Source organism: Eleginops maclovinus, chromosome 5, assembly GCF_036324505.1.
Source record: "Eleginops maclovinus isolate JMC-PN-2008 ecotype Puerto Natales chromosome 5, JC_Emac_rtc_rv5, whole genome shotgun sequence".
In the NCBI taxonomy this organism is placed as follows: domain Eukaryota; kingdom Metazoa; phylum Chordata; class Actinopteri; order Perciformes; family Eleginopidae; genus Eleginops; species Eleginops maclovinus.
Window position 1 is genome coordinate 21,327,533 of NC_086353.1, and position 27,575 is coordinate 21,355,107.

Consider the following 27,575-nt stretch of genomic DNA (forward strand, 5'->3'; position numbering starts at 1 on the left):
ATATTCTGTACATTTTCAGTGCCCCAGGCATCCCCTGTGGCAACATCAACTGTCCATATACTCTCCTCCAGTTAAATGTATAAGCCAATTAAAACGTGGCTGAAAGCTTTTGGACCTTTGAAATAAAAACATTATTTAGGAGAATATATGTATTGCTTCTTTTTTTTTTTTGCTGTTTAAGGAGTATGTTAAGTAAATGTACTATTTATTATTAGGTCTTTGTGGATACCTCAAGTAAGTTTGTACTGATTTATAGCAGTTTGTGGCTATAATAAATACAAAAATAATTGTAATGCTCAAGTGGAGAGAAATAATCCAAACTTGTTTATTATACAAACTCCGTCAATTTGTGTCCATATAGCTTTTTCCTACTGCCTCCACAAGTTATTATGATATGCCTCATTTGCATATTTAAAGATGAAAAATGTTTTACTAATAGTACAAAACAGTTTCCCTAATGTAGGAAATCAACGGTGGAAGTTTTAAGGTGATATATATTAGCTAAAAATGGTAGCCATATTTATCTGTTTCTGCCATTCAAAGTTATGTTTGCACTGCATTTCTTTTAAAATTTGCTTTGGTTATGCTGCTTTTTCACAGTGGTATTTCTGCTTATTTAAGTATAACAAGGACAGTATATGTTGCTATTTTGAGTTAAAAGCTATTCAAATGATGAATTCACTCGCTTGATAACATCATGTTAGCATGCACCACTGAACGCATCTTCCTTCAACGTGGCATCAGTCCAGTGTGGGGAATTTGGCCAGTTGTTAAAGCATAATGCATCACATAATTACACCTTTAATGAGACAGCCTGGGAAAAACTCATGGTATAGCAAGTTGCACAATTAAGCATAGTATGATGAACATATCTTAATACAAAAAGTTGAAAGATATCATTTAAAACTCATAGATTCGTTAAAATGATCATGAAAGAAAGTTATAATATGTTATATTCAAAAATATGAAAACGTCATGGTACATCATGTTGAAAAATATATGTAAAGGAAGTCAAAGCAAAGCATGTCATGAAAGGATTCATAGTATAATGTTGTAAAAACTGAACTAAAGTCATAGTATGTTGAAGGAAGTCATACTACAATATATTGGAAGTCATGTATATGCTAAAAATTATGAAAATGTAAAATGCCTTGGTGTCCACATAGGACCTGACATGGACCCATCACACAAACAACATCACCAAAACTGTTCGACAGCGGCTCTTCTTCTTCCGAAGGCTGTGGAGATTCAACATGGACTCCAGGATACTCTTCAACTTCTACAGGTGCACCATATAGAGCATCCCCTGGCTGCATCACCGCCTGGTATGGCAGTTGCACCATATCACCGCACTCAACTGTAAGACTCTACAGAGGGTGGTGAATACTGCACAGCACATCAACAGGACAGAGCTGCCATCCATCGAAGACCTCTACTCCCAATGGCTCAGGAAGAAGGTACACATGATTATAAAAGACCCTTATCACCCCAGCAGCAAACTTGCACTTTTTTATATCAATTATGTTTCTTCTTGAAGTATTTTTTTTTTTTTGATAATGGTCCCCCCCCCCCTTATAGAATTTCTTTTTGTTTTGTTCAATCAACTTGTTTTTAATAAATAAATTAAAGTAAGTTTAATTGAGTTGAACCAACTTGTTTATTTATAAGTTCATAATGTTATTTAATTTATTATTTTTAATAAATTACTAGAATGTATTTTAAGTTGAACCAACTTATTTTAAATGAAATGATAAAAGTTATTTTAATTTAGTTGAACCAACTTATTTATTATAAGTTTATGATATCATTTTTATCTATTATTTTGGTAAATTAACAAAAGTTATTTTAATTGAGTTGGACCAACTTATTAAGTTGTAAGTTGTATTGCTTTGGTCCCATGCTGTTCTTTCTCTAAGCACTGCAGAAGCAGGACCTTACCCTTTAGTTTCCCCATGATATTCAACATAGGATTACCTCGTCGAGAATGCATGCAAGACTGACCTTGTGCAGAATGTGTGGTTTTGCCTTTCCTAGATGAGCTTCAATTTTTCAGCACAGATAACATATGAAGCAAAAAATGTAGTCTTTCTATACACCATTGCAATCCCCAGAGTGCTCACATAATCACCTTTTCAATCTGTTCTTGTGCATTGATGTTGAAGCGGTACACGGAAAAAAATAAAGTATGCATACCCCATTTCAATATTTAAGAAAGGCTACACTGAATGAGCTTTTATGTGTTTTTCTGTCAAGCAGTGTGTCTGTCAAGCAATGCCACAACTTAAAATTGCAATACGTGACTTATAAATGCAGGTCAGGTTTGATACAGAGTGTATGGATTGAGCTCAGTACATAATGTTCACTCAGACGGATCAAATTGCCCTATGGCACAAGGCAAACACTACAACTGAACCGTAATCTCTTTGAATATAAAAGTAGTGTATTTAGACTCCATACAGAGTAATACTGGACTGTTATGTTCCCTTAAAAACTAGGGGTACAAGGGAACCCTAAATGTTTAAAGGCATTTGGTATTGCATCTTATTAACAATCCATACATGTTTTCATTGAGCCATGCTAGCCGCATTGCTCTTGGGATAGTATTGTATGTCCTCCTGTCTTTGCCAGTAAAGGTTACTCCAACACTTTTAGTCCACAATGAAATATCCCCACGACTGTTTGATATATTGTCTAAGGTGTTTGTAAATGCTTCATGGCGAGAAACAAAAACATTGTATTTTCACACCAGAGGGCTGTTTTGCTTCCATAACATGTCCTATTTCAGGCATCTGAAAGAAAACGTAAAAAAAAAAACATTAAGGTGTTTAACTTGTAAACTTTGGCTATAGATTTCTCCATGATGCACCGATGGTTACCTTTAGATAATGCCTAACAAAACTTAAAAAAACAAACAAACATTGGTCTGAATGTAATCAACTGGAGAAGTGTAATGCAGTCATATACTGTAAGGGTTCATTCGTTCAACCGAAATGCCTGGAGTGTCTGGCAAAATGCAAATCCCCCATTTCTCAAAATTATCATTTTTCTCACACACTGAGGCAAAAATCAACACTTCAGTATCACTTAGAAACACCCTGTTTTAATTATATATATATAAACCTGGGAGCTTGTTTTATTGTATGGAATCCTGCGGGGTTCACACCAAGCTCTGTCACAGTCTGTCTGTCTGTCACACATAAACACACTCTTACAATTCATATGCCCTTATCGTGCACCCTACCTTGGCTAGACCAGACATACCCATGGCATACGCGCGCACACAAACGCGCACACAACACACACACACACACACCTGTCTGCCGAGTCAGATCTGAAGCTGTGAATAATAGACGAGTGGGCTGAGGTCAGACTGTTCAATTGCAGAGGAAACAAGGGAGAGGCTTTTCTTAAACATGGCAGCCTTTTTTAATATGTCAGATAACACATTTTGGTATCCTTAAATCTAGGCTACACACACGCTGAGAGATCATCTGGGGTAGATATCTTATCTAAATGGAGTTGGTGACAAAAGCCTGAAGGCTAAACAGCAAGGTTGGGGGTTCAAATGGATAATCCTATCCAGCTGTGAAAGAAATGCGGGGGTAAATGAATAAACCAGCTGTCTCCTCTTGTAATTACTACTGATGATGTGCCCTTTTAGCAAAGCAGACAAATGGGAAGAAGCTCTGTACTCTGAACAGGGTTTACAGTTAAATGCTGTATGACCTACAATAACTCACCACTACAAAATATGTGCTCGAACTAATGCAGTTCCCAACAAAAAATGGCATTTTAGTGTCTAATTTTACTGTACAGGTTTTTATTTTAGTGTGCCCTTTCCCTGTTAGACATTAATGATTACAACCTTCTCCTATACAGTTACAGATTCGAGACGATGCTGTAAATGAGGACATATCATCCGTGTTACAAAATGGCCACAAAATGTCACATTGCCGAGACATTGACCTGTGTTATAAGGCATCCCATTAGGTTATTTGTAGCTTCTTATTTATGTGCTAATACTTCATCTATAAAATAGTTTTCATCATATCACAATTTCTGTCAAGCAGGTTGCGAGGCAGCTGTGGATTCTGTAGCAATGCTGCCATTTAGTGCTGATACTGTGTCATTACAGCAAGAAACACAACATACCAGAGCCAGATGAACCTTTTAGGGGGGGCAATGAGCAAAATAGGATGTGTGCCCCCATTGACCCCTGTGTATTCCACATTTCTTGTTTAATCATAAGCATATATAATAATATAATAGTTGGCTCCAATTACATTTAGAAATATGCACCATTGGAATACATGATCATGTAATGCAGATGTATTTTCAAAGGGACAGTCTGAGCCCAAAATCAAGATTCTCCTTTTTTCCTACTACCTCTTTATGTATGTTGTTTTGGTGTGAGCTGTCAGCCATAGAGATGACTGACTTGTCTCAAATATGATGGGACTTGCTTTTTTTGCACCCTTTTTCTGCATGGTGATAAGGTTGGGGCGGATGTTCCATAGAAGAAAAATATTCCCAATATCAATTTGCTGATGAGAATGTCTGTGTATAAACTTTGGTGAATGTGTTATGAATTATTTTAAGAGATATTACTGATGAGTTTCTTTTTTGCTTTTACTCAGCTTTGAGTACCACAATCCGAGAGCCTCCTAGTTTCATTATATTGGAGAAAATGCAGACAAGTCTATTGCCATTCTCTTCACTTAGCCATTGTATATATTTCAATATTAAATAAAATAAATTGCATGCCATAAAGATCTCTCCAGGGTGGTGGCCCACTTTGCCTTGTTTTAAAGCATTAGGTTAAAACATGACTGGAAAATAGATTTGGTACATTTGAATTGTTTTATTGTCATCATCTTAATAGCACTCACAGCTGGTGGAACAGCAAATGTAACACAAAAAACAATGCATTATTAATGAAGTGATTTTGTGCATGTTGTTGCATTTTTGATTACAATGTCACAGTTATACAAACATGGGTATTCAAATTATACACGCTATTCTAACCTGCTTATTGCTTTCATTCCTGTGCACTCCTGTGCATGCACCTTACAGTAATTGAGTTGCATTTAGAACACAACAATTTGCAGTAGTCATTACAGGCTGCAAACCACACTGCAGGGAGGTAAACGTGTGCAGCTCGAGCTTGTTTATACAAAAAGAAAAATATACAGTGTGAATGTTTTATTGAGTTGCATCAATAAATCACAGTCAGACAAGACAAATTGGGAAAAGAACGAGCTGCTGGAGGGTCTTCGTGAGGTTGTGTGTGTGTTTATCATGGTGTGCTGAAGTACATCTGCAGAGCAGGGGTGAAGATTAGGACAGTTCCTAGTATAGCCACTGTAAGGAAGGCCCACAGGAAAATCCTGTCCAACACCTGAGCCACAAACTTCCAGTCTTGAACAACCTATATGAGGCAAAGGCAAAAAGATAGACAACAAGAGAGACAAAAAAAAGAAAGGTTCTCAGGTGTGAATATGTGTCAGCCTCAAGCCTTTTGGAAACATTGCTCACACAAGCTACTTTGTGTCATTTGGATATCAGTTATACAGCAATTTAGATCTCCTTAGACACAAATTATGTCATTTCCTGCAAGTAACAGGTCTCTCAACCATTTGAACATTCACAAAATAAAGAGTTAGTTGAAGTTAGGTTGGATCAGCAGGGGGTCACAAGAGTTTTTGTCTTCACCACCATAGCAGTCATGCAATTATCTTCTTACTCAGAATCCCAAACCAACCAGACTAGGGGATCAATACTGGTGAAAACACAGAAAGTAGCTGTTTCAATGTAAAACATAGTATTTCTCAGACCGTTGGAAGGACTGCTACTTATGTAAGCCTGGCTTGTTCCTCTGATAAAATGATGAGTTTTAAGTGGTTTTTAACAAAGACTACCTTGTATCTCCTAAACACACAGATTTGGGAAGTAAAAGTTGGTGAAGCACTATATAAAGCAGGTTCATGTAAAAAATGTTCCTCTGATGCTGTGCAGCTAACATTTGGTGATCTTGTGTCTCTGATAACTTGAAGTCCATATTGTAATGACTTAAATTCTTCATCTAGTCATAACATGACATATAATCTAAAACATGCATCAAAATAATGTGGCTTCAAACGAGACAAACAGTCAATGTATGACAGCTCCTGGCAGACATCACGTCGCTGATATGTGGAAAGGAAAAACCTTGCCATTAGAGGCAAATAAATAATACGAAACTGTTTCGTTGATTCGGAAAACAGATTCCTCGTTATTTAAAATAGTTGGAAGCATTTGGGATAATGTGTGTACACAACATATAGTCTAGTCCTTTCTAGACATTTTAATGCAAAAACATAACCTCTTTAATCTTTATAGAACAATTAGCTGTACACTTTCATCTGATATCTACCCACTCACCTCTCGTATGAAGTGCTCCTTTTTGATGTGACGGCTGATATAGCGGACCGAATTTGTGGCTTTCTCCAGCATGGCCAGCCAGGCTTGATTCTCATCCTCCTTTGCTGGGAGGGGGCCCCTCTGCTGGCCGGAAGCCCCCTTCTTCCCCACACCTTTGCGGGGCTTCAGCTCTGGGCTGTGCATCTCCATATCTGGATAGTGGTATCTGAGTATAATAGACACCATATGTCTTATACATTTTACATAGTTATCCTCTTGTGTTTTAGAACATATCAAAATGACATTTTTGGTAATGCATGCATTTGCTTTCATGTTGCAAGTTAGATGAGAAGATTGATACAGCTGTCATGTCTTCACACTAAATACTAAACTATACGAGACTGATAGCTTAGCATAAAGACTGGAAATATTAGGAAATATTAGCCCTATGGCTATGTTCAGAGATAGCTAAATCTTCCTTTCAGTGATTGTTTAATCCTTACAAAAAATCAAAGTGTATAAAAATAAATTTGCCATTTATCAAGGGCCTTGACTGGTGAGAACTAGTAAAATCCAGAGGTAATTTTCTGGCAACTGCTTAGCTAGCTAACAGGCTAGCAGTTACCCTGTCTTAAGTCGTTATGCTAAGTTTACGATTATCTTTCATAACTGCAGGAAATCTTCTCCCAAAATGTCAAACCATTCCTACAGTCAATCCTACATTACCTGTCAGTGTGCCCCCTCATACACAGCAGTCTGGGCAATCTCTGAAGAAAGAGGCTCTTTACCCAGGGGGCCATGGGGTGGTAAGTAGTAGAGGAACGGTGGTGGACGTTGATGACAAAGACGGTAACGATAATGGAGAAAGTGACGAAGATCATGATGAACAGCAGGTATTCTCCGATAAGTGGGATCACCTGGAGATGATAACATCAGTTGATAGTTATTATTGAATAATATGCTTATGTTTATTTTACCACATCAAGAGATTACGCTGGTCCTTAAAGAGGCATTCCACCATTTTGTGATGTCATTGGGGTTATTTAGCACATTGGTGCTTTGGGTTGAATACTAACATTTGTGATACTATGTAATTAGCATTATAACATTTTCCAAATAGCACTTCACACAAATACTGGCTGATGCGGACATTGTTATTTTGCAGGTATACGCTAATAAACACACAATAAAGTATTGGTATTAAGCGGAAGAATTCAGGAGCTCACCAGTGAATGGGTTTCACTGTCTTGGAACCACACATTAATTTGAACCCACAAGGGATCTTTGTTAGTCGATTGCACATTTAACACTTTTTATGTCCAATTCTAGTGATTTTGGAAGGTGCCATAATCTTTTGGAGCTCTGAAGACTTCGGCATCACACTGGCTGTTGGGAGACCTTGACTTTCTAATTGAGTTGATATGCAGTTAAGCTATAGGAAATACAGAGGTTGGTGGTTGTAATCTGGGCATGCTGCAATTATGATGACAATTAAGATAACTAAACCCAGCAAATAGATTTCCAACGGACTGCCCAATGGCACCCCCTTAGGAAACCCACCTTTGATGAAGACGGGATGATCTCTTCTATGACCAGGAGGAACACAGTCAGGGACACCAGCACTGATGTGGATAGTGACAGTTTCTCTCCTTCGTCTGATGGCAAATAAAACACCAGCACCGTCAGAAAGGAGAGGCCGAGGCATGGGATGATGAGGAAGAGGGTGTAGAACAAGGGCAATCTCTTGAGGATGAAGGAATAGGTGAGGAACGGGTACCAGTACATCTCGTCCCTCCTGCTTCCTTTTTGTCCCGTGGCGTTGAGGATCTCCCACTCGCCGTTATCAAAGAAGTCTTTCCGGTCCACATAGTGATCCACCAGGACTAGGTCCACCATGTTCCCGTCGTAAGTCCAGGAGCCGAACTTCATGGAGCAGTTCTGTCGGTCAAAGGGGAAGAAGGTGACGTCCATGGTACAGGACGACTTGTAGCTGGCAGGTGGAGTCCATGTTATGGTGCCATCCCAACGCACAATGGCTTTGGTCATTAGGGAACCCTCAAAACGACCGTCCGCACTTGGAGAAAAAGAAAGAAAGGGAAAAGTTAAAGTGTTGAAGAAAGGTCCAAGAGACAAGTCAGATCTGTTTCTCATATCACATAACGTTGAATTCTCAAGAAAAGTATTTCCCTTTTCCATAAAATGTATTAATGAATTGAAGGGAATAAGGGAAGTGTTAAACAAAAGCAAAACTATGTTAAATAAATGAATTGTGACACATTTACTCCAGACATTCAGGCATGTAAACACTTTGTCTTCTTACAGCACTATACATAAAAATCAACCAAATATACACAGAATTAAAATGAACCTCCTACAATAAAATAATAAGCTACTAAGAGTTTCTCATAATGAATGAACAACAAATATACAAACACAGCCCCATGATCACAAGACACAATACACAAATCCAAACTGACAAATGCTACAATTACATCCATTAGTGTAAAACACTTTTACAAATCATCCGTTTACACACTCACACACAACTCGTGCAAGAAAACCCAAGTATAGATTTTTCCACTTGCATGCTCTACTTTCCCACCACGACTTTACTATTCAAAACACTTCTGGGTATCACGGCTGCACAACAGAGACTGTTTATGTTTTAAATAGATAGGTTTTTAAAAAATGCATGGTTTTACGTAGGTCTGAGAGTAATCAGGCATTGCCTCAGACGGTGCTACTGATGTGTGCCGCATAACTCACTTTTCATACAGGACGATGTCAGGCAGCCATATAGTCTCTGAAGGCACTCTGATGGAGGTGATACCTCCATAGTCATCTGGGTTCCACTTCAGCTTCACATCAATCCACTCCTTTAAAAAAACAGAAAAACACAAGGCTTGATAAGTAACATGATAAGACAAGAGACTGAGCTTACAAATACTTTAACTGCATCTTGGAAAGTACTACTACTACCGCACAAATCCAATGAAAACTATGTCTTTATGTTAGTCCTGAGATGCCCATGTGTCTTTTATTCAACATCTTATTAGGGAAATGTATAATATTAGCAGGTAAAAGAAGCAGTTAAGTTACAATTATATTGATACTTTATTATTCTATTTTGATGATGCCCTTAATTGTTATGTTTTGATTAAGTCTATTCATAAACCAGGGGCCAATCATCAAACAACTAACAATTGCTTGCAAAAATGCCCCTTGAATTCACATAGCAATGAAATAAAAGTCAGAATGAAATAAAATAATAAGTGATCACCTACTCCTACACACAGGGGAATATCGAACACATTAAGATCTAAGATTTAAGTGATCACTTGATTAATCACACTGACTAAAAAGTCTAAGCAGGAGCAACCAATTAGAGATAAGCGTTTGCAGTACATCTGCCATATGTCTCATTTGTTTAACTTTACAAATTATCATTATATGTGTCCAATATTTTTTTTACGCAATTAATATCACAACAAGCATCCATCGTCTCGGAGTCCTACATTTCTATTCAAGCAGTTTTAATGCATTTGTAAGCTCTACTTGAATTGTCTGCAAAAGTCATACACCATTATAAGTGACTATATACATAAGCTTTAAGAATCTAAGTTAATTAAGTTTAAGAAATCCTAAATGTCGAAATAGCACCCTTCAATTGAATAAACGAGCATTTGTAAAAAAAAAAAAAAAAGTAACAAAAGGTTTTACCTGCCAGAGCCAGACATTTGTAGTCATCAGTTGGTTCTTTTCATCCTGTAGAGAGATTAGGAAGAACTTTTGTTCACTATTTAAACCTCTTGGTGGTGTTTATGATAAGAGAGGCTAATGAGGAGCTAAGGAGCAAACCAGAAGCTGGAGACAAAAAGCTGAGTGGGATAAAAACAAAAAACTAGTTATTTTCTTCAAAAAGGATTAATTGCTTCTCTTGCATGCCACTTAAACAAAACACTAGAACAGCTCGGGGGGTTAAGTGCATTGCTTCAGGGTGTATCTAAAATGTAATGAGGGGGAGAATCACACGTTACTCATCATTGACCAAAATGACTGGCAATAAAGCTAATTCTGCATCATTTAAGTATATAAAAAAGTATATACATAAAGTAAAATGATAGAAGTATGGAGAGGAGTAAGAGGAGGAGGAAAAAGAAAGTAATTCAATGTAAGTCAGAAGCATTTGTATGTCAGTTCTGCACAGGAAAAGACTTGCAGTAGAGAAAAAATACAATCTGGAATAGACTGTGTGGTTTGTCTGATCTCGAGAGGAGCTGGGGATAACCTGATTGCATCTTTTCTAAGTAAAAATGTATCTGACGTGTTAAGTTTTTTCTAAAATCACAGTCACTCTTGCTAGAATAACAGGAGATGGCACTCTTCTAAATGTTAATTCTGTATGACAGAGGTACAGGCATCAAAAGCTGATGTAGTAAAACAAATTCTCTCTGTGGAATTGTGGGAGTGTGTGTGTGTGTGGGTGTGTATGTGTGGGTGTGTGTGTGTGTGTGTGTCCTTGTGTAAATAATACATGGGATCTGGTTCCTCTCAGCCTGATGGCCTCATTACTTCCTCAGCTGCTATGAAAGCCCACCTCGGACCTCTCTTTTAACCTCCCTTCCTCTTTCTTCTTTTTACACTCTCTCCGCCTCTTTGCCCCTTTAAATCTCCTGGGTCCTTTTCCCTCCTCCTCATTTATCCTCACACTTCTGTTCTCAGTGTGGCTCCCGTAGTACAGTTCCTCAGGTGACCTCCCTTAAGAGCCACCCCTTTACATTTCATACACTCCAAACAAGCATTTATATTTCCTTGTGTGCCAGCCATACCTTTTAGAATATCTTCTTAACAACAAATCAGGTGTCCTTCTTGTAACCCAGACCCTAACCCTATATTCTTAAGCATCTCAGTTACGGTGAGTTTCACTAGCTCCCCTACATGTACACACAGCTCAAGACTCTTTGCTGCATTGGTCTCCCAGAAGCAATAGAATAGTTGCCGACAAGTGCATAGGTGTTACAACGGCTCATAACATTTCAAAACAGATTTTTCTTCATTTAGATATGTTTTAGCATATTTGTGTTTAGGGCTTGTTGTATTGTGTTTGCACCTTTTGGCCCCCGTACTTTAGAGCCTCTACAATAAATGGATGATTCTATTTTTCACAAAGGAGTTCAGGATGTGAGCACTGCAGAGACAATTTAAAGTACCCATATCTATCTAATATTAATAATGATACATAATGTATGACATGGGCAGAGCCAGAGCTATTTTTCAGGACACTGAGGTCATGTCCCCAGCCTTCTGTTTTGTTTCTCGGCTTGGCAAACATCTCATTTCTAGATTGGTTTTTCAAAGGTCATCCTGATTTTATTGATTTCCCATCTTCCCTTCTTCCTTTGTCAATACAACTAAAAATGCAGAGCAAGCTCCCAAGCTGCATACAAATAATATGTTGATGTTCAAATCAAAGTTCAAATGACCACATAAATAAAAACAAATTACATATTTTTGGTTGAATAAATGCCATAAATTGGCCTAAACAATTCAGTCATTCAAACCAACTTTCTTTCCCATCAAACACCATTACAAACAAAACAGAAACCTTTGTTATTAGGTTCCAGGGCATATCACAAACACATATTGGTTAAATGTCACAGCAAGCCTGTTGCAATAAATGTTGGTTTGAAAGTAATTTTTGTTTGAGCTGCATGTCACAAAGCTTGTCTATCATGTTTCAATCCCCTTTGATAAAAAGGCCAACATAGGATTTATTTTTACTTTGAGAGAAATGCAGAAACAGTTGTTATTTTCTCTGTTTTAATCAAAAAAGATTTGAATTAAAATCCCTGTAAATTATGCAGAAATCAGCTGCTATAGGCTTTTACACAGGTCTAGGTGTTGAGATTACAGTACACCTGTTTCTGAGCTTTCTCTAAAGCTGTTCAGACGTAGCTCCAGTTTAGATTTAAGACCTTCCTCATGAACCTTAACGTAGTTTGAGATTGTTGGACAGGGACGTTTGCAAATAGTCCCTGAGGCTGTGGAATGAGCTGCCCGAGGAAGTAAGGCTGTCTGAGTCAGTGTCTTTATTTAAGTCTCTCTCGCTTAACCTGGTATATCCCACTGATTTTTATTTTTGCCCTACATTTTATTTCAATATTTTGCAGTTATTCATTGTTTTACCTTTGTGAAGCATGGTGTACCTTTCTTTTAGGATCGGTCCTCCATAAAAAGTGCATTGTTTATAATTACAGGAACCACAATATCATCAATCGGCCTTAAAGATGGACCTACATTTACTTGCTTAACAATGTGCTTTGTTTTTTTGTATCAAAGTGTTGTTTCATTACCACGTCCACCAGCTGTGAGATCTTCAGTCCAAAGCACACAGTGATGGTATCGTTGGCGTTCTGGACAGGCCGGACCCACTTCTGATAACCCCTGAAAAGGTTCCTCAACAAGGAATCCTCCATCTCGGCCAGCGACACAAAATCTTCCTCATCTGGAAAGACCAAATAGAAAATTAAGTTGAGGACAAAATAGAGAAGAACTAAGTTTAGGAGAGCAAATGATAGTATTCATAAGACTATAGTAATGAATGGAAATATTCCAGATTGTTGGATATCGTCTTTACCCAAGTCTTTTCGGCCAAAACCAAGTCATACAGTTAGTGACAACTTGGCATTAAGTTGGACTGACCTTTAAGGTTGACCATCTATTGCCCAGCTAGGTTGAGTCTTACACCTGACACCTCTGTATCTATGTCAATTAACAAACCAACATTGCCACCCCTAAAGGAATGCCAATAAATATGAACAAAGCAATTCATCTGAGAATAATCTGGACTCTGGGCAACTTTTTGTTAAGTAAATAATTTGATTAATAAAAAACCTTGACAATAAAGGAGCCCTCTCTACTCTGACATGTCTCCATGCTCTAATGTTCAAAAAGCTCTTTATTTTTCTCATACTGCCTGTGCTGCAGCCCCTCTGTTCACCCTCTGTCTGAAACCAGAGCCCAGTCTGCTCTGATTGGTTAGCTTGCAAGCAAACAAAAATATTAGCCTTGGAAATTTGAGCGGCTATGAAGAAGGCCCATTGTTCAGAGCTTTGTTACAGCTCAGATAAGGGTGGAGAGGTACTGGTGTGCTTTGGTTGTTTGTGTTCAACATCAAATGATTGCAACTTTGTTCATGTCTGGAAATGTAATTTTAGCATAAACTTGTTTTTGTATTCGCCTTTTGCTTATCTTCAGGATGATTTCTCCGTCTGCCCTGATTGGTGAGCTGGCCGGCTCTGTTTTGATTGGTCAACCAAACTTGGAGATGTCCTGCCACTAACCCAGCGCTACAAAGTGTTACATCGCCAGCCAAAAGAAGCGTGAGTGTTACAAAGTGATGTCATTGGAGTAAACAAAGAAGTCCAATGGAGGCATTTGAGGGAGGGAAGGTGGGGGCCTTGCCTGCTTGTAATATTAATATTCACTGACAGACATGTGCATAAAATTCACCATCTTCCACATGTTTAAGTACATACAGGGCACAGTTGTGCATGAACACAGTGAACCGCCTCCCACGAGTCCCAAAAGCAAGTGGAGGAAAAAAATCTACACACACACACACACACACACACACACACACACACACACACACACACACACACACACACACACACACACACACACACACACACACACACACACACACACACACACACACACACACACACACACACACACACACACACACACACACACACACACACACACACACACACACACACACATGCCATCCCTGGACTGACAGCTGGTCATGGGCGAGCAAATGCATCTAAGCTCCCAAGGCTGACAAAATGATCACGCTGATATGATCACCTCAGACATAACAATTGCCAAGGGAGATGAGCAGGGGATGTAAGCGCCATGTGCAGCCAGGCACGTGACATAATAGTCAGCTAAAGAGTGACGCTTTTGCTGAGCAGGATACGGTGCGATGAGGAAACATTGCTTTAACTTCATCAGCCACATCTCCAAGTGCAGGCAGCTTGGAGATATCTGGTCTCTTAGGTTGAAACCTACTGAAAACCACTGTAGTTCAGAGAGAAATATACAGACTGCTCCTAGACTCCTCCATTGTTTAAAGTTTGCATACTTGATTCTACCGACACCCAAACATGCTTATCATGAGCTAAATGTTCTAACAAATTGTCCTTGAGCAAGACACTGAACCTTTTCCCTGTTACTTATTGTAACTCGCTCTGAAAGATGCAGATGACAGCGGCATTTGCTGGACGCTCAGAGCATTTTGTGGTATTTATACATGAGCTGCAGAAGCGAGCCACCCTCAGTAACTCTCTCAGCCTTTCGACTGCATAACAGGACGACATTTGGCACCGCCTGTGGTGCAAAAAAAGGCAGTAGCTGATAGACAGAAAAGAGAACTTTGAATCAACAGCCTCTCAAACAAGAGGAATTGAGCGGAGGAATGGAGAGAGCTGATAAGGGAAAGAGTGAGACAGAGTGACCCGGAGCAATTCCCTTCAGTGTCTGAGAGAAACAATACGAGGGGGCAGGGTAGAGGTTGGTACAGAAGGAGAAGTTAAGTGGGGCAAGGGGAATGAGAAGAGACAGCAAACAGATAGCAGGGAGAAAGACAATTCCCATTTCGGCTTAAAACTTCACACAAGGTTGTGTATGACGCAAGCCATTCCATCTAATTCAAAAGCTACCTATAGAACCTGTTACACTAAATTCTGCTATAGCTCAAGATCTGGTTTTAGGCTGATTCAGATGTGATTTTCCTGTCAATTAATTGGCACATTCAGTATCAAGAACAGGAATGGGAAAAGAAAGTGTGAATCATTATCTGTGGAATTTTGTGAATGCAACTTGGTCGAAAGGTTGCATTTCAACTTGGAATATGTTGCATATGCACATCGATTTTGATTAAAATATGTTTTGGTTACATTTCAGTCAATTGAGTCTAAATGTTTTGATCATTCATCTGTCTTTCACATTATTATTTTGTTTGCATATACATAATGTCACCATAGTTATTATTTTAGACTTTTATTTCCATAGCAAATTGAAATATTGCAATATACAAAAACAGATCATTTTTTACCAGGTGATAACAAATTACCAGTTTTTTTTAACATCATTCCTTTTGTGGCTGAAATATTACCATTCCAGCAATTTGTGTGTTTTTGCAACCAAACCAATGACTAGTAGAGCCTGCTTTGTTTGTTTTATTGAAATTCATCAATAATTATCTATTTAATATGGTTTAATGTGCATATCACTCGCAAAAAAAAAACATTCTTTGTATTCAAGAGCCCTTTTTAATTAGAGGGAAATATTTCCTACCATGATGTTTTTGAGACAATTGTCTTACTTGCTATTGCACATACTTTGTGCATGGAGACCAATATACCCGTATACTGTATTCCCTGTGTTCAATCTCCCAGTTTCCTTTTGGGTGTGTTACAATCTCAATTTAAAATACACAATTTTTTCAGACTCAGATAGATTACCTCCCGTTGCATCAGATCCCCTGTATAGTACTCTATAGTACTTTAGTAAAGGCTGTACCCGGGCCAACAGTGCACTCCGCCAGCTGAATCGTATCTACCATCTTTACAGGAAGCAACTCTGTCTCAAGATCCTCATCAAGACAAAACACAGGAGCCAAAGTAGTCAAACACCACAGGGATGGATGCCTCTTCAAGGGCCCGCTCCCTCCCACAGATGGGGACTGATTGAGAGTGTGTGTGCGTGTGTGCGTGTGTGCGTGTGTGTGCGTGTGTGTGTGTATTTGTGTGTGTGTGTGTCTGATTGAGTCGAGGTAAAGGGTATAGTATTGACTACAACGTACATCCTGACAGCCTGGGGGATGGACTGATTCTCTGTTGGGAAGTTATGATGCATTAATGTGTGTATGTGTGTGTGTGTGTGTGTGTGTGTGTGTGTGTGTGTGTGTGTGTGTGTGTGTGTGTGTGTGTGTGTGTGTGTGTGTGTGTGTGTGTGTGTGTGTGTGTGTGTGTGTGTGTGTGTGTGTGTGTGTGTGTGTGTGTGTGGAAGAGCCTTCAGTGTGTTGATGATGGATACAGAGACAGGGGTGACCCAACGTCCAAGCAAACACCCTGCGTCCTCCTCAATCTACAGCACTCCATGGACGACACAGTGGTGTGAACACTTTGTCCCTTGTACCATCTGTTCCCTGTAAGGCTCATGCTGGAAATAACACTAAGAGGGAACCTGTTTTTTTATTTATTTTTTATTTAAACACTAGTGCAAATAACCAACAGCTTCACTTCTTTCATTTTCTCAGCAGTTGTCTAATGTGATGCTTGGAAAAGTTGACATTTTGGAAGACAAGAATTATGACTAAATCATAAAGCAAGAGACAAGGAAGCAACTTCACAATCTGATCTGCAGCCCTGCCCTTGTGTTCCCACAATGCAACAGGATAGGTACCTCTGGGAGAGCCAAGATGATTCACAATGGTTAACCCCATCAATCATAATGCCTTTGAGCATGTAATGCATTGTATGTGAGCATACATGCCAACACGTGTCGGTTCACACATAGTAACTCGATGTCAAAGACAGTGTGCATCACAAGACAGCATGTGTGTGATATTACTGTAGCCAGCCTACATATTTGCATTAGGCCTTGTTGTGTTGTTTTTGTTGGAACTACTTTCAAATCTGCTGCTGTGAAAAAAACCAATTTCCCAATTTGGGATAAACAAAGTAACTATGAACCATAGATAGAATAGTCCCTTTAGATACTGTTATTTGCAAGGTATATAGTAAAGGTCCTTTGCCTATGGGGGCGTGACAATTTAACAACCGTAAACTCCAAATTCCCGCTTGTAAATGTTAGGGATTTTATTACTGCCTTAAGAAGTAATACAGCTAGCCTTGTTGGTTTGGCCAACACACACTTCTGTTTTGGTCAGCATATGTTTGGCCTCTTTAGAGGGATGGTATTCCATTTATCTATATTAAGTTGGAAGTGATACATTAGAGACAAAGACCCTGGACACATGGCAATACAAGATATCTGCATGACACTGCATGATGGAAATATGTCAGGTTTCTTGATATCTGGGTGAACTGTACCTTTAAAATCCAAGGATGGAACTGCATGCCAACCTACTTCCAATGGGGTCCCATACATCATCAATTGCAGGAAGCTCTGTGTCAGTTTAAAATGTGATTCCTCTTGAACCTAACTGTGGACTGACAGTGGGAGAGCTAATTTGTTGCTGGAGGTGGATTAATCATTTGCATCAAGTTGTCATCTCTTTTTTTTCTCCTTCTCTCTGTCACACACACACACACACACACACACACACACACACACACACACACACACACACACACACACACACACACACACACACACACACGTGCACACACATGCACACACACGCGCACACACGCGCACACACACACACACACACACACACACACACACACACACACACACACACACACACACACACACACACACACACACACACACACAACAGAGATGTTCAGCATGTGCTGCCAAGAGCCACTCCATCTCAAGATTAGAGTGGGGTAAATGCCTTACAGTTAGCTGACACACACATGCACACACACTTCTGATTGTGTAGCTCAACAAAACCATGACAAAAAATATAATTATTTACTTTTTCATAACAAGCCACACCTGAGTCATAGCCATATTATGTAAGGGAATTCTATTCCCATTCATTTAGATGTTTTTGTTGTTGCAGCATGATATACAGCCCTTCCCGGTCACCCCTCCCCAGGGGGGCGCTGTGCTGCCATTCTTTAATAAATCATGAATGTGCTCCTCTCACCTGACCCCAACATTTTGTTTCGCTGCCAGCCACAAGATTGAAAGTGCAATTTCATCACAATCACAAAGTATGCTGCATATTTTACAGATATTTACTAAACATTGTCTAAAAACAATGTTGTTTTCTTTTTAGAAGCATGGGGCACATTGGCCAATTACGCTGTTATTATGAGACCGTGAAAGAGACTGTGATGTGTTTGGATAGCGCAACACTGTAGCATCCCAAATCCTCACCAGGGGTCCAGTGTGTTTACGTCCTAGGTCATTTCACCCTTCGTTTGGACAATTTCTACGGTAAGGGGCAGCAGCAGCTTCAACAGTTAAAAGACGGAATGTGTTTCTTACCTTGCATAGTAGCCTTCCCGAGAGCAAGGGAGAACCACAACACCGCGACCGCAAACTTCATGCTCCCTCTTTTCATCTACAACACCGACTGGAAGTATCTACAGCGAAGATCAAATCATGTTACTGTTTTTCTGCGGGGCGCATCACTTCAACAGCCGTGCGGGACCTCCGGAGTATCACCGCGGTGCTGTCCGGTTGGAGTAATGAAGGACAGCCGGTTGTGAGTCGCTTTGCATATCACGGACCGCCTTCACAATGTGGGGCAGCAGCAGCAGCCTGTGTGATTTCTTTTTTTTCTTTTTTTTCTCGCTTTCCTGCTGTCTGACGCCTTTTGTGTTTTAATTTATTTATCCCACATCCTCTTTCCTGTGTGTGTCCCGGTGCAGAGATGGATGCTGCCGGAGCCGATCCAGGCTGAGGGTGGGACGGAGGAGGGCTGGCCCGTCAAAGGATGGAGGGAGGACTGATCTGATACCCATCTGGAGAGAAATAAATAAACAAATAAATACCAAAATAAATAATAGATGGACAGACAGACAGACAGACAGACAGACAGACAGACAGACAGACAGACAGACAGACAGACAGACAGACAGACAGACAGACAGACAGACAGACAGACAGACAGACAGACAGACAGACAGATGCATTAATATGACATGACTAACAATTTTGGCTTATTGTAAAAAGCCTTTTCTTTTATAAAGTCAAGGCAATGTGTCAAAATGTATCATAATGAATGATTATATTGTTTAACCAACCATAAATTCTGTGAATATACATTTGGTAAAATTCAATTTAGGCTGGTCAAAAGTGGCGGAAATGCATCCTGCCAACCTCCATTGCTGAAATTGGTGCTATGCAGAACTGCAGATAAACTGCTTTAGCTTAAAAGACTAGGCTACTTGAGGCTAGCTCCAAAAGCAAAACGTTAATGCAAATGTTTGTAGTGGACAAACAATGGTACTACAACTTATATGTCAGTTCATGACGTCATTTCGGCCTAAAAATGTTTCCAATTGATCTTGACTGGGAAAGAGATGTCTGTAAATCATATCATCTAGAGCCCTTGTTTAAATCGTTTGGGTCTAAAACATGCCAAATGTGCTAAAAGCTGAATCCAGAGTTATTTTCCCTCTCCCTTTGTAGATGGCCACTAGCAGTGTCTATTATGCTTATCCTGTTATTATATTTTATCCTTTATTCTGAGTTACTTTTTATCTCATGTGACTTTTATTTTGACATCATGCTATCTGCACGGTGAACCAATCCTTCCAGAACGTGCACGCTAGCTGAAGGTATAACACAAGAAGGCACGTTACAAGACAATGCATGTCTAGAGTCAGAGATCTCAAAATAGTATTATAACTTTAAATTAACGTGTTCTCTAAAGCGTTCCTTGAAGTGTTATATTACGTTGCAGCATTCCTGGTCAAACCCGTTTGAATGAGTGCTCTATTTGCTTGGCAGTAGCAGTTTAAAAAATAACGTGTGAAGTTGCTAGCTAGCTCTCCAACGTTAAGTTAATGGCGGCAGTCTTCCCTGGATCACCACTCTTTAGCACCCCTCGATATGCGGAGCGAGGTATGTGTTTTATTGTAATGTACTGTCTATTTCATATGTATTCATTTCTTACGTTTGTGTAAATGATGTAATGTAAATAGTAATGTGATTCATTTCATGATAATGTCGTTATCTATTTGATGCTAGCTTGCTTAAGTGCATTTGTCAAGGCATTATTTGTATCTAGCTAAATTGCCTTTGTCATTTTCCTTTTAAGTTTTCACGGTGTTTGTGCAATGCACACTCGTCTGAATAAAGTACACCCGTAAGGAAACACTCCAAGCCTGTTTATTCAAGTTGAGGGGCCGCTACACCCTTCATTTAACTAAGCTGAAAGTGTGAGATAGGAGGCGGGGCAAGGACAACATCTTATATGGCCCAGATCCGGGAACTGTTGCTGTCGAGAGTCAGGCAATTTTGTCTTCATGGCCAATGAGCAACTTTCATAGGAATGAACAAGTCCCGCCTCCAACGCTGTATTCAGTTCTCTTTGTACATCAATGGTGAATTTATATAAAGCCTTGTGTTACAATGCTTCAACTTATAGTGAGATTGACATGATCATAATGTGGGGCAAAAATAGAAGCCAAATTTGGACTTATATAAAAATTGGACCGTAAAGTTGTCAATAATGGCAAGCTGGGCCTTTAGCTCTACCATCATTGTCCATTTTTGGATAAGTAGTGAGATGGGGGTTGTTGTCACTGCCAAGATGGCAACAGCCAGATCCACACACTTAGAGCTTCACAACGGCTTTACAAAAAACCTTTTGGTGAGGTCATGAAGACTACGTGAACATTTTATGCAGTCCATGTGTTGAACACAACAGTGGCTTCACCAGAGTAGGTACTAAGTACATTTCTTTATTTTTAAATTAATGTGAAACTACCCTTTAAGCTAGACAACGAAGGTTGTGCTCAAAATGTAAACACCTGTTACAACCATGACTTTGTCAAGGTTCCGTCTAAAGATACTGCACAGAAGTTCAAATAAAAAGTAAAGGATTGCATTTTAGTACAGAGTTTAATTTATGAGTAACAGTCATGGATGTGGTGCAGCACTTTAGTATCTGATAAATGGCTGACGATCATCTTTCAGGAAGCAGTGACCTGTATGTTTCCTCTCAGAAGCCCATCTGCCTGTTTTATAGGCAATGAGTGTGCACATTATCGTAAATCAACACAGAGCGCACTGTGATGCTTCACTCAATCAGCTGCACACTTATCATGCCATGCGATGACAAACCATACCATACATGCCAAGGGATAATCTCTTTAGTGTCACGGGGAGAGGCCGTAGGCACAAATAATGTTTCAAGGAAAACTGATTCCGTGCTAATGCTATAAAGACACTGGAGTGAAAAAAGGATCCCAGATGCCCGGAACAATACGCTTGCCACATCACAAGAGCAAATCAGATTAGAGCTTTTAGAGTATGTGGGTACCATGGAGCCTGGTTAGAGCCTGTTTCCAGTAGCTACTAGTGACCCCACAGGACCTGAGGTGGTTGTGTTTTCGTTTTACATATGCTGTTATTCCAAAGCTATCACCTTTCCTTGATAAAAGTTAAAGTGGCGAAGCTGAGCACTTACTGTAGCACAATCTAATCTAATTACCTGCTGTACAAGCCGAGCAGATGAGGTGATGTAGTTATCGATCTCGCACAGAGTTTTATACACTGTTGGGAAATTGAGAAATATGCATCTCCTCCGGTTCGGTTCACTTTAATGTTATGAGTTAATGGCGTTGGGGCAGCGGGGAAAATACATGGATTATAATCAGGCTTCACAATAGGCTTAGCAGTTTTATTTTCCTCAGCTGTAATGTAAAATGCATCATTGTGTCAGCGGGTAAAAAGACAACTAGCTGGGACATGATAGAGTGTGGAGAATGGGATTGGATTTATGGAGGCGCAAAGGTCCGACAGCCGGAGCATCTGACAGAGAGCAGAGAGCTCACATTCATTTGCTTTGTGTCATTTATTCAGGCAATCAAATAAGCAGTTAGTTGACTCGTAAAGAAACCCCTCCATCTCTCTCTCTTTCGTAATTAATTTTGAGCCAAGAGCAGCTGGAAGAAGAACTGCAAGGTGAATCATTCTGCACTCGCGCACAAACACGCAAACAAACGCATGGGATTTGATGGGCCATTCCACATCAACATGGACTTCTTTACTGCAGGTCACATGGCACTTGGCTGCTCTTCTCCGCTTTATGCTCTCTTACAGAGGCACCTGAACGCTTCTCTGCTACTGCCAAGACTTGCCCACAGGGGGGAAGCCTATCTGGCTTACAAATGCAAGGACACACGTCTGAAGTAAGTCCTGGCTTTCTAACACCCAAACAAACCCCTGCCACTACTGTGAGTGCATGCTGACTGACAGCGAGTGTTACAGTCTTGGAGGTAAAAGTCAATTCTGGATGGTCTTTCAATGGCAGACTACTTCAGTAATTAGTCTCCTTCAGCCTCCAATCCAAGTTAATTAAGAAATTGAGTTCACATTAAGGTTATCGGAGCTGAGGGCAGGTCTGGAGAGCAATCTCTGCTTTCATTATATATATTTTTTATACAGTATGTTAAAAAGCCCTATATTCAGGGGTTTCAAACTCCTGAATATTTCAGAACAGAAGACACAGAAGTCTTTATTTATTTATTTCCTTTGCTTTATGAGGACCATTAATGTGTTACCCATAGTATATCTCACTTTTCTTTCATTTAAAGTAGGTAAAGAGTTGAGTGTAGCAGAAATCCCCATGGGATCCACCTCTCAAATTTGAGTGATTTCCAGCATTACTGTATTCGTCCAGTAGTGCCGGTTTTGTCAAAGAATATGGCCGTGTGTTAAGCTAATGTAATGTTTTATGTTGGAATTCTCAGTCATCTTGAGTTGCAGCTACCTATCAAGCTAACAGACCATTGCTTTATGCAACATCACACAAGAGGCATGTGCACGTGGCTATCCGCCCACTCACACACATGAACCACCTACAAAAATGTTTCCATGCCAATCATCAAACTGCTGTTGTACCCAATACCATTCAACAGTCCTGCTCTTTTCTGTGTTCAATGACCTTTTCAATACAAACAAAAAGGTAAACTACAATCGCAATACAAATATTTGCATTTGGCTGGGCGCACATACAGTGGGGATAACAAGTATTTGATACACTGCTGATTTTGCAGGTTTTCCCACTTACAAAGCATGTAGAAGTCTGTATTGTACTCTATTGTTATCATAGGTACTCAACTGTGAGAGACGGAATGTAAAACAAAAATCCTGAAAATCACATTGTATGATTTTTAAGTAATTAATTTGCATTTTACTGCATGACATAAGTATTTATTATATTTATATTTATTATTATATTATTTATTATTATACATCAGAAAAACAGAAGTTAATATTTGGTACAGAAACCTTTGTTTGCAATTACAGAGATCAGACGTTTCCTGTAGTTCTTGACCAGGTTAGCACACACTGCAGCAGGGATTTTGGCCCACTCCTCCATACAGATCTTCTCCAGATCCTTCAGGTTTCGGGGCTGTCACTGGGCAATACGGACTTTCAGCTCCCTCCAAAGATTTTCTATTGTGTTCAGGTCTGGAGACTGGCTATGCCACTCCAGGACCTTGAGATGCTTCTTATGGAGCCACTCCTTAGTTGCCCTGGCTGTGTGTTTTGGGTCGTTGTCATGCTGGGAGACCGAGCCACGACCCATCTTCAATGCTCTTACTGAGGGAGGGAGGTTGTTGGCCAAGATCTCGCGATACATGGCTCCATCCATCCTCCCCTCAATACGCTGCCGTCGTCCTGTCCCCTTTGCAGAAAAGCATCCCCAAAGAATGATGTGTCCACCTCCATGCTTCACGGTTGGGATGGTGTTCTTGGGGTTGTACTTATCCTTGTTCTTCCTCCAAACACGGCGAGTGGAGTTTAGACCAAAAAGCTCTATTTTTGTCTCATCAGACCACATGACCTTCTCCCATTCCCTCTCTGGATCATCCAGATAATCGTCGGCAAACTTCAGACGGGCCAGGACATGCGCTGGCTTGAGCAGGGGGACCTTGCGTGCGCTGCAGGATTTTAATCCATGACGGCGTAGTGTGTTACTCATGGTTTTCTTTGAGACTGTGGTCCCAGCTCTCTTCAGGTCATTGACCAGGTCCTGCCGTGTAGTTCTTGGCTGATCCCTCACCTTCCTCATGATCATTGATGCCCCACGAGGTGAGATCTTGCATGGAGCCCCAGACCGAGGGAGATTGACCGTCATCTTGAACTTCTTCCATTTTCGAATAATTGCGCCAACAGTTGTTGCCTTCTCACCAAGCTGCTTGCCTATTGTCCTGTAGCCCATCCCAGCCTTGTGCAGGTCTACAATTTTATCCCTGATGTCTTTACACAGCTCTCTGGTCTTGGCCATTGTGGAGAGGTTGGAGTCTGTTTGATTGAGTGTGTGGAGAGGTCTCTTTTATACAGGTAACAAGTTCAAACAGGTGCAGTTAATACAAGTAATGAGTGGAGAACAGGAGGGCTTCTTAAAGAAACACTAACAGGTCTGTGAGAGCCGGAGTTCTTACTGGTTGGTAGGTGATCAAATACTTATGTCATGCAATAAAATGCAAACTAATTATTTAAAAATCATACAATGTGATTTTTTGGATTTTTGTTTTAGATTCCGTCTCTCACAGTTGAAGTGTACCTATGATAAAAATGACAGACCTCTACATGCTTTGTAAGTGGGAAAACCTGCAAAATCGGCAGTGTATCAAATACTTGTTCTCCCCACTGTATGTGTTCTATCTTTATGAGAACCAACATGTGAAAACAGAGCCCTATAAAGACATTTATTTTTGATGCTGTCAACATGATATTCTCCGTTTGGGCTTGGAGAATACATACTGAAAGAAAGCCTGCATTACAAACTGGAGGAGTCATAGAGGGAGCAGCTAATTAAGTATAAGACACAGTTTTATATGGAGCATGGCCCATAATACAATGATTAAGATTGCCTTTTATTAAATTGTTCAAATGTAATTTCTCGTACTTTATAGAAGTGAAATACTAAATCTGATTGTTCTCATACGCTATTCATATCTTTTACCTAAAAAATGCCATGTACTTTAATTTGTATATAACCCAAGAAATATACTCGTATGTTACCAAGTCAATTGTCTTTTTTTTTTTTTTTAAATCGTGTTCACGTGAAACTAAGTCACATTAACACAGGAGCAAAATTATTATAACAACTGCAGAAAACATTTTTTAACTTATTTTTTGGGTCAGATACTTCCTTTTTTTGAGATACAGTATTAAAATGGGGGAAAGAGGGAATCACATTGTAACAGAGTGTTTGAACCCAAATGCCGCACACAGGAAACCGGGAAAAGTTCAAAATTATGTTTAATTTACAGAACAGAGCAGGGCAGGTAATGGGCACAGATTCAATATATAAAAAGTCACAGAAGACAAATCAGTAGGGAACAGACAGAGGGTTGGTCGGGGCCTGGCAGAGGATCGGGAAACCAGGTAATTGTTTGATGCAAAAACACCAAACAGCCACAGGCAGACATGGACCAGATACGCACAGGAAGATTGCAAGGTCAGCGAGAGAAGGCTGGTGGGTTTACCGGGGTTGAGGCAAAGAAGGCAGGTCAGAGGCAAAGAAGGCAGGTCAGAGGCAGGCAGGCAGGGTCGGCAACAGGAAGTCAATCCGGAAAGAATAATCTAGGTGTGTGAGCAGGGAAGGCTTAAATACTGGATTGATTGGAGATGAGATGCAGCTGGGAGCACAGGTGAGCTGATTTGGTGGGCGTGGCTACCTGGTGGGTTGAGATGGAGGTTGGGTTTGTGGAAAAGTACTGGGGTTCAGCAGGTACTGTAGTGAGAGAAGCAGACTGTGAAAGACATTGCCTGAAATATTCCGTGGGCGCAGGAGTCGATCCCAAGTACTTGCCAGCAGACACCACATATGGGCATAATGAAAATATTTTTCTAAACCTAACCAAGTATTTTTATTGCCTTAATAGGTTCTACAATGCAAGGGTTTGCATGAGCAGACTGCTGGTGTTGGTCGAAATTGAACATTTTATAACGTATCATATGCACATGTGCACAGGGAGATGCTAAATAAATACACTGACCCTTTAGTGTGCAGGCCAGGAACTCAGGAATTAATGTAGTTAATAATAAAATAGAGAGGGAATTGTTTGTTCGTTGTTGCCTACCAAGTAAAGGAAATATAGACATCGTAAGACCTGTTATGGTGCATTTGCCTGAGAACTCTGAGACTGGATCCATGCAAAATTTCACACAAGAAGATTAAGAGAAAGCTGACATGATTCAGACTACTGAATCCTTACTGCTGGAGCTAATACCTGGGACTTCAGCTGCTGACATTTGTCATACCTATGATATGCTACCTTATTATTTTTCCCTCCTCCCTCCCACTCTCTCTCCTTTTTTATACGTACTTATTCACTCGTATTTCTTAAAATTTCTTATTTCTGATCATTTCAACAGTCCTTTGTTCAAACATGATCATTTATTTCACACTCAAGGAAAACAGGCACAAAGACATTCATTTGAAAACATGATGACAAATGTATGGCTGGTGCATCATCCACCAGCAGTGACCCAGTATGGCACCCAGGAGAATAAAGCTGAAGCTTATCCGCCATAGACGTCTTAGAAAAAGACAAAGCATTTGATATAGAGAAAGAATGGGAAATGGACAACAGATGGAAAGAGTATCATGGCGAAATTATGAGTTGATTTCAAAGAGAATTGTTAAGATCCAAATAAATCCAATCTTAATCTGTATGCAGGTTATGTGTACTCTCTACTAGATGTGTTTTTTATTCAACTCACAGTACATTCTACAGATGCACACGTGTCACATCACATTAATACAACAGAGTCTTGTAATGTAGGTTAATGGCAAAAGACAGACTCTTGGACAGAAAATATACCTGATGAGAGATTCAGAACAGAGCAAAGATCACTGTTTTACTTAACTATAATCAGCCCAGATTACATGTGCATTAGATTATAATTAGTTTAGTTACAAAATGTTAGACATTTTAAAGAAATATTAGGCAATTCAGTGTGTTTCTTTTATAACACACTGTCAACAATAAATGAAATAAGGCAATAAATGATAAGGTAACTTGGTATTCATGATGCCATCTGACACGTTTTCAGTAACGCACTACAGGTACGTGAAGGAGAGTGGAAATTTGCTCTCAAACATGCATGCAACCACCACTTGTCTTCAATGCTACTTTGCTGTAAGACTCCCAGGAGGAAACGCTTACAACATTCTGCAGTGCTAATGGAAGGTTCAGGGTGACACGCTCTCTGTGAGAGCTGGTGCATGTGCACACAAACACATACATCCACGCACATTTATACAA

The 27,575-nt window shown here is 39.8% G+C and overlaps 1 protein-coding gene across 1 annotated transcript; it reads right to left on the reverse strand.

Annotated features, from left to right (window-relative positions):
- Positions 1-4,841: 4,841 nt before the first annotated feature.
- chrnb3a (cholinergic receptor nicotinic beta 3 subunit a) lies at positions 4,842-19,025 on the reverse strand. The gene is made up of 8 exons (XM_063884810.1): positions 18,601-19,025; positions 12,753-12,904; positions 10,120-10,164; positions 9,166-9,275; positions 7,960-8,473; positions 7,126-7,316; positions 6,421-6,625; positions 4,842-5,428 (listed from the first exon to the last, which is right to left on the reverse strand). Exons 1-8 carry the CDS (start codon positions 18,674-18,676, stop codon positions 5,297-5,299), a joined length of 1,425 nt encoding a protein of 474 aa, XP_063740880.1. The 5' UTR covers positions 18,677-19,025; the 3' UTR covers positions 4,842-5,296.
- Positions 19,026-27,575: the final 8,550 nt, after the last annotated feature.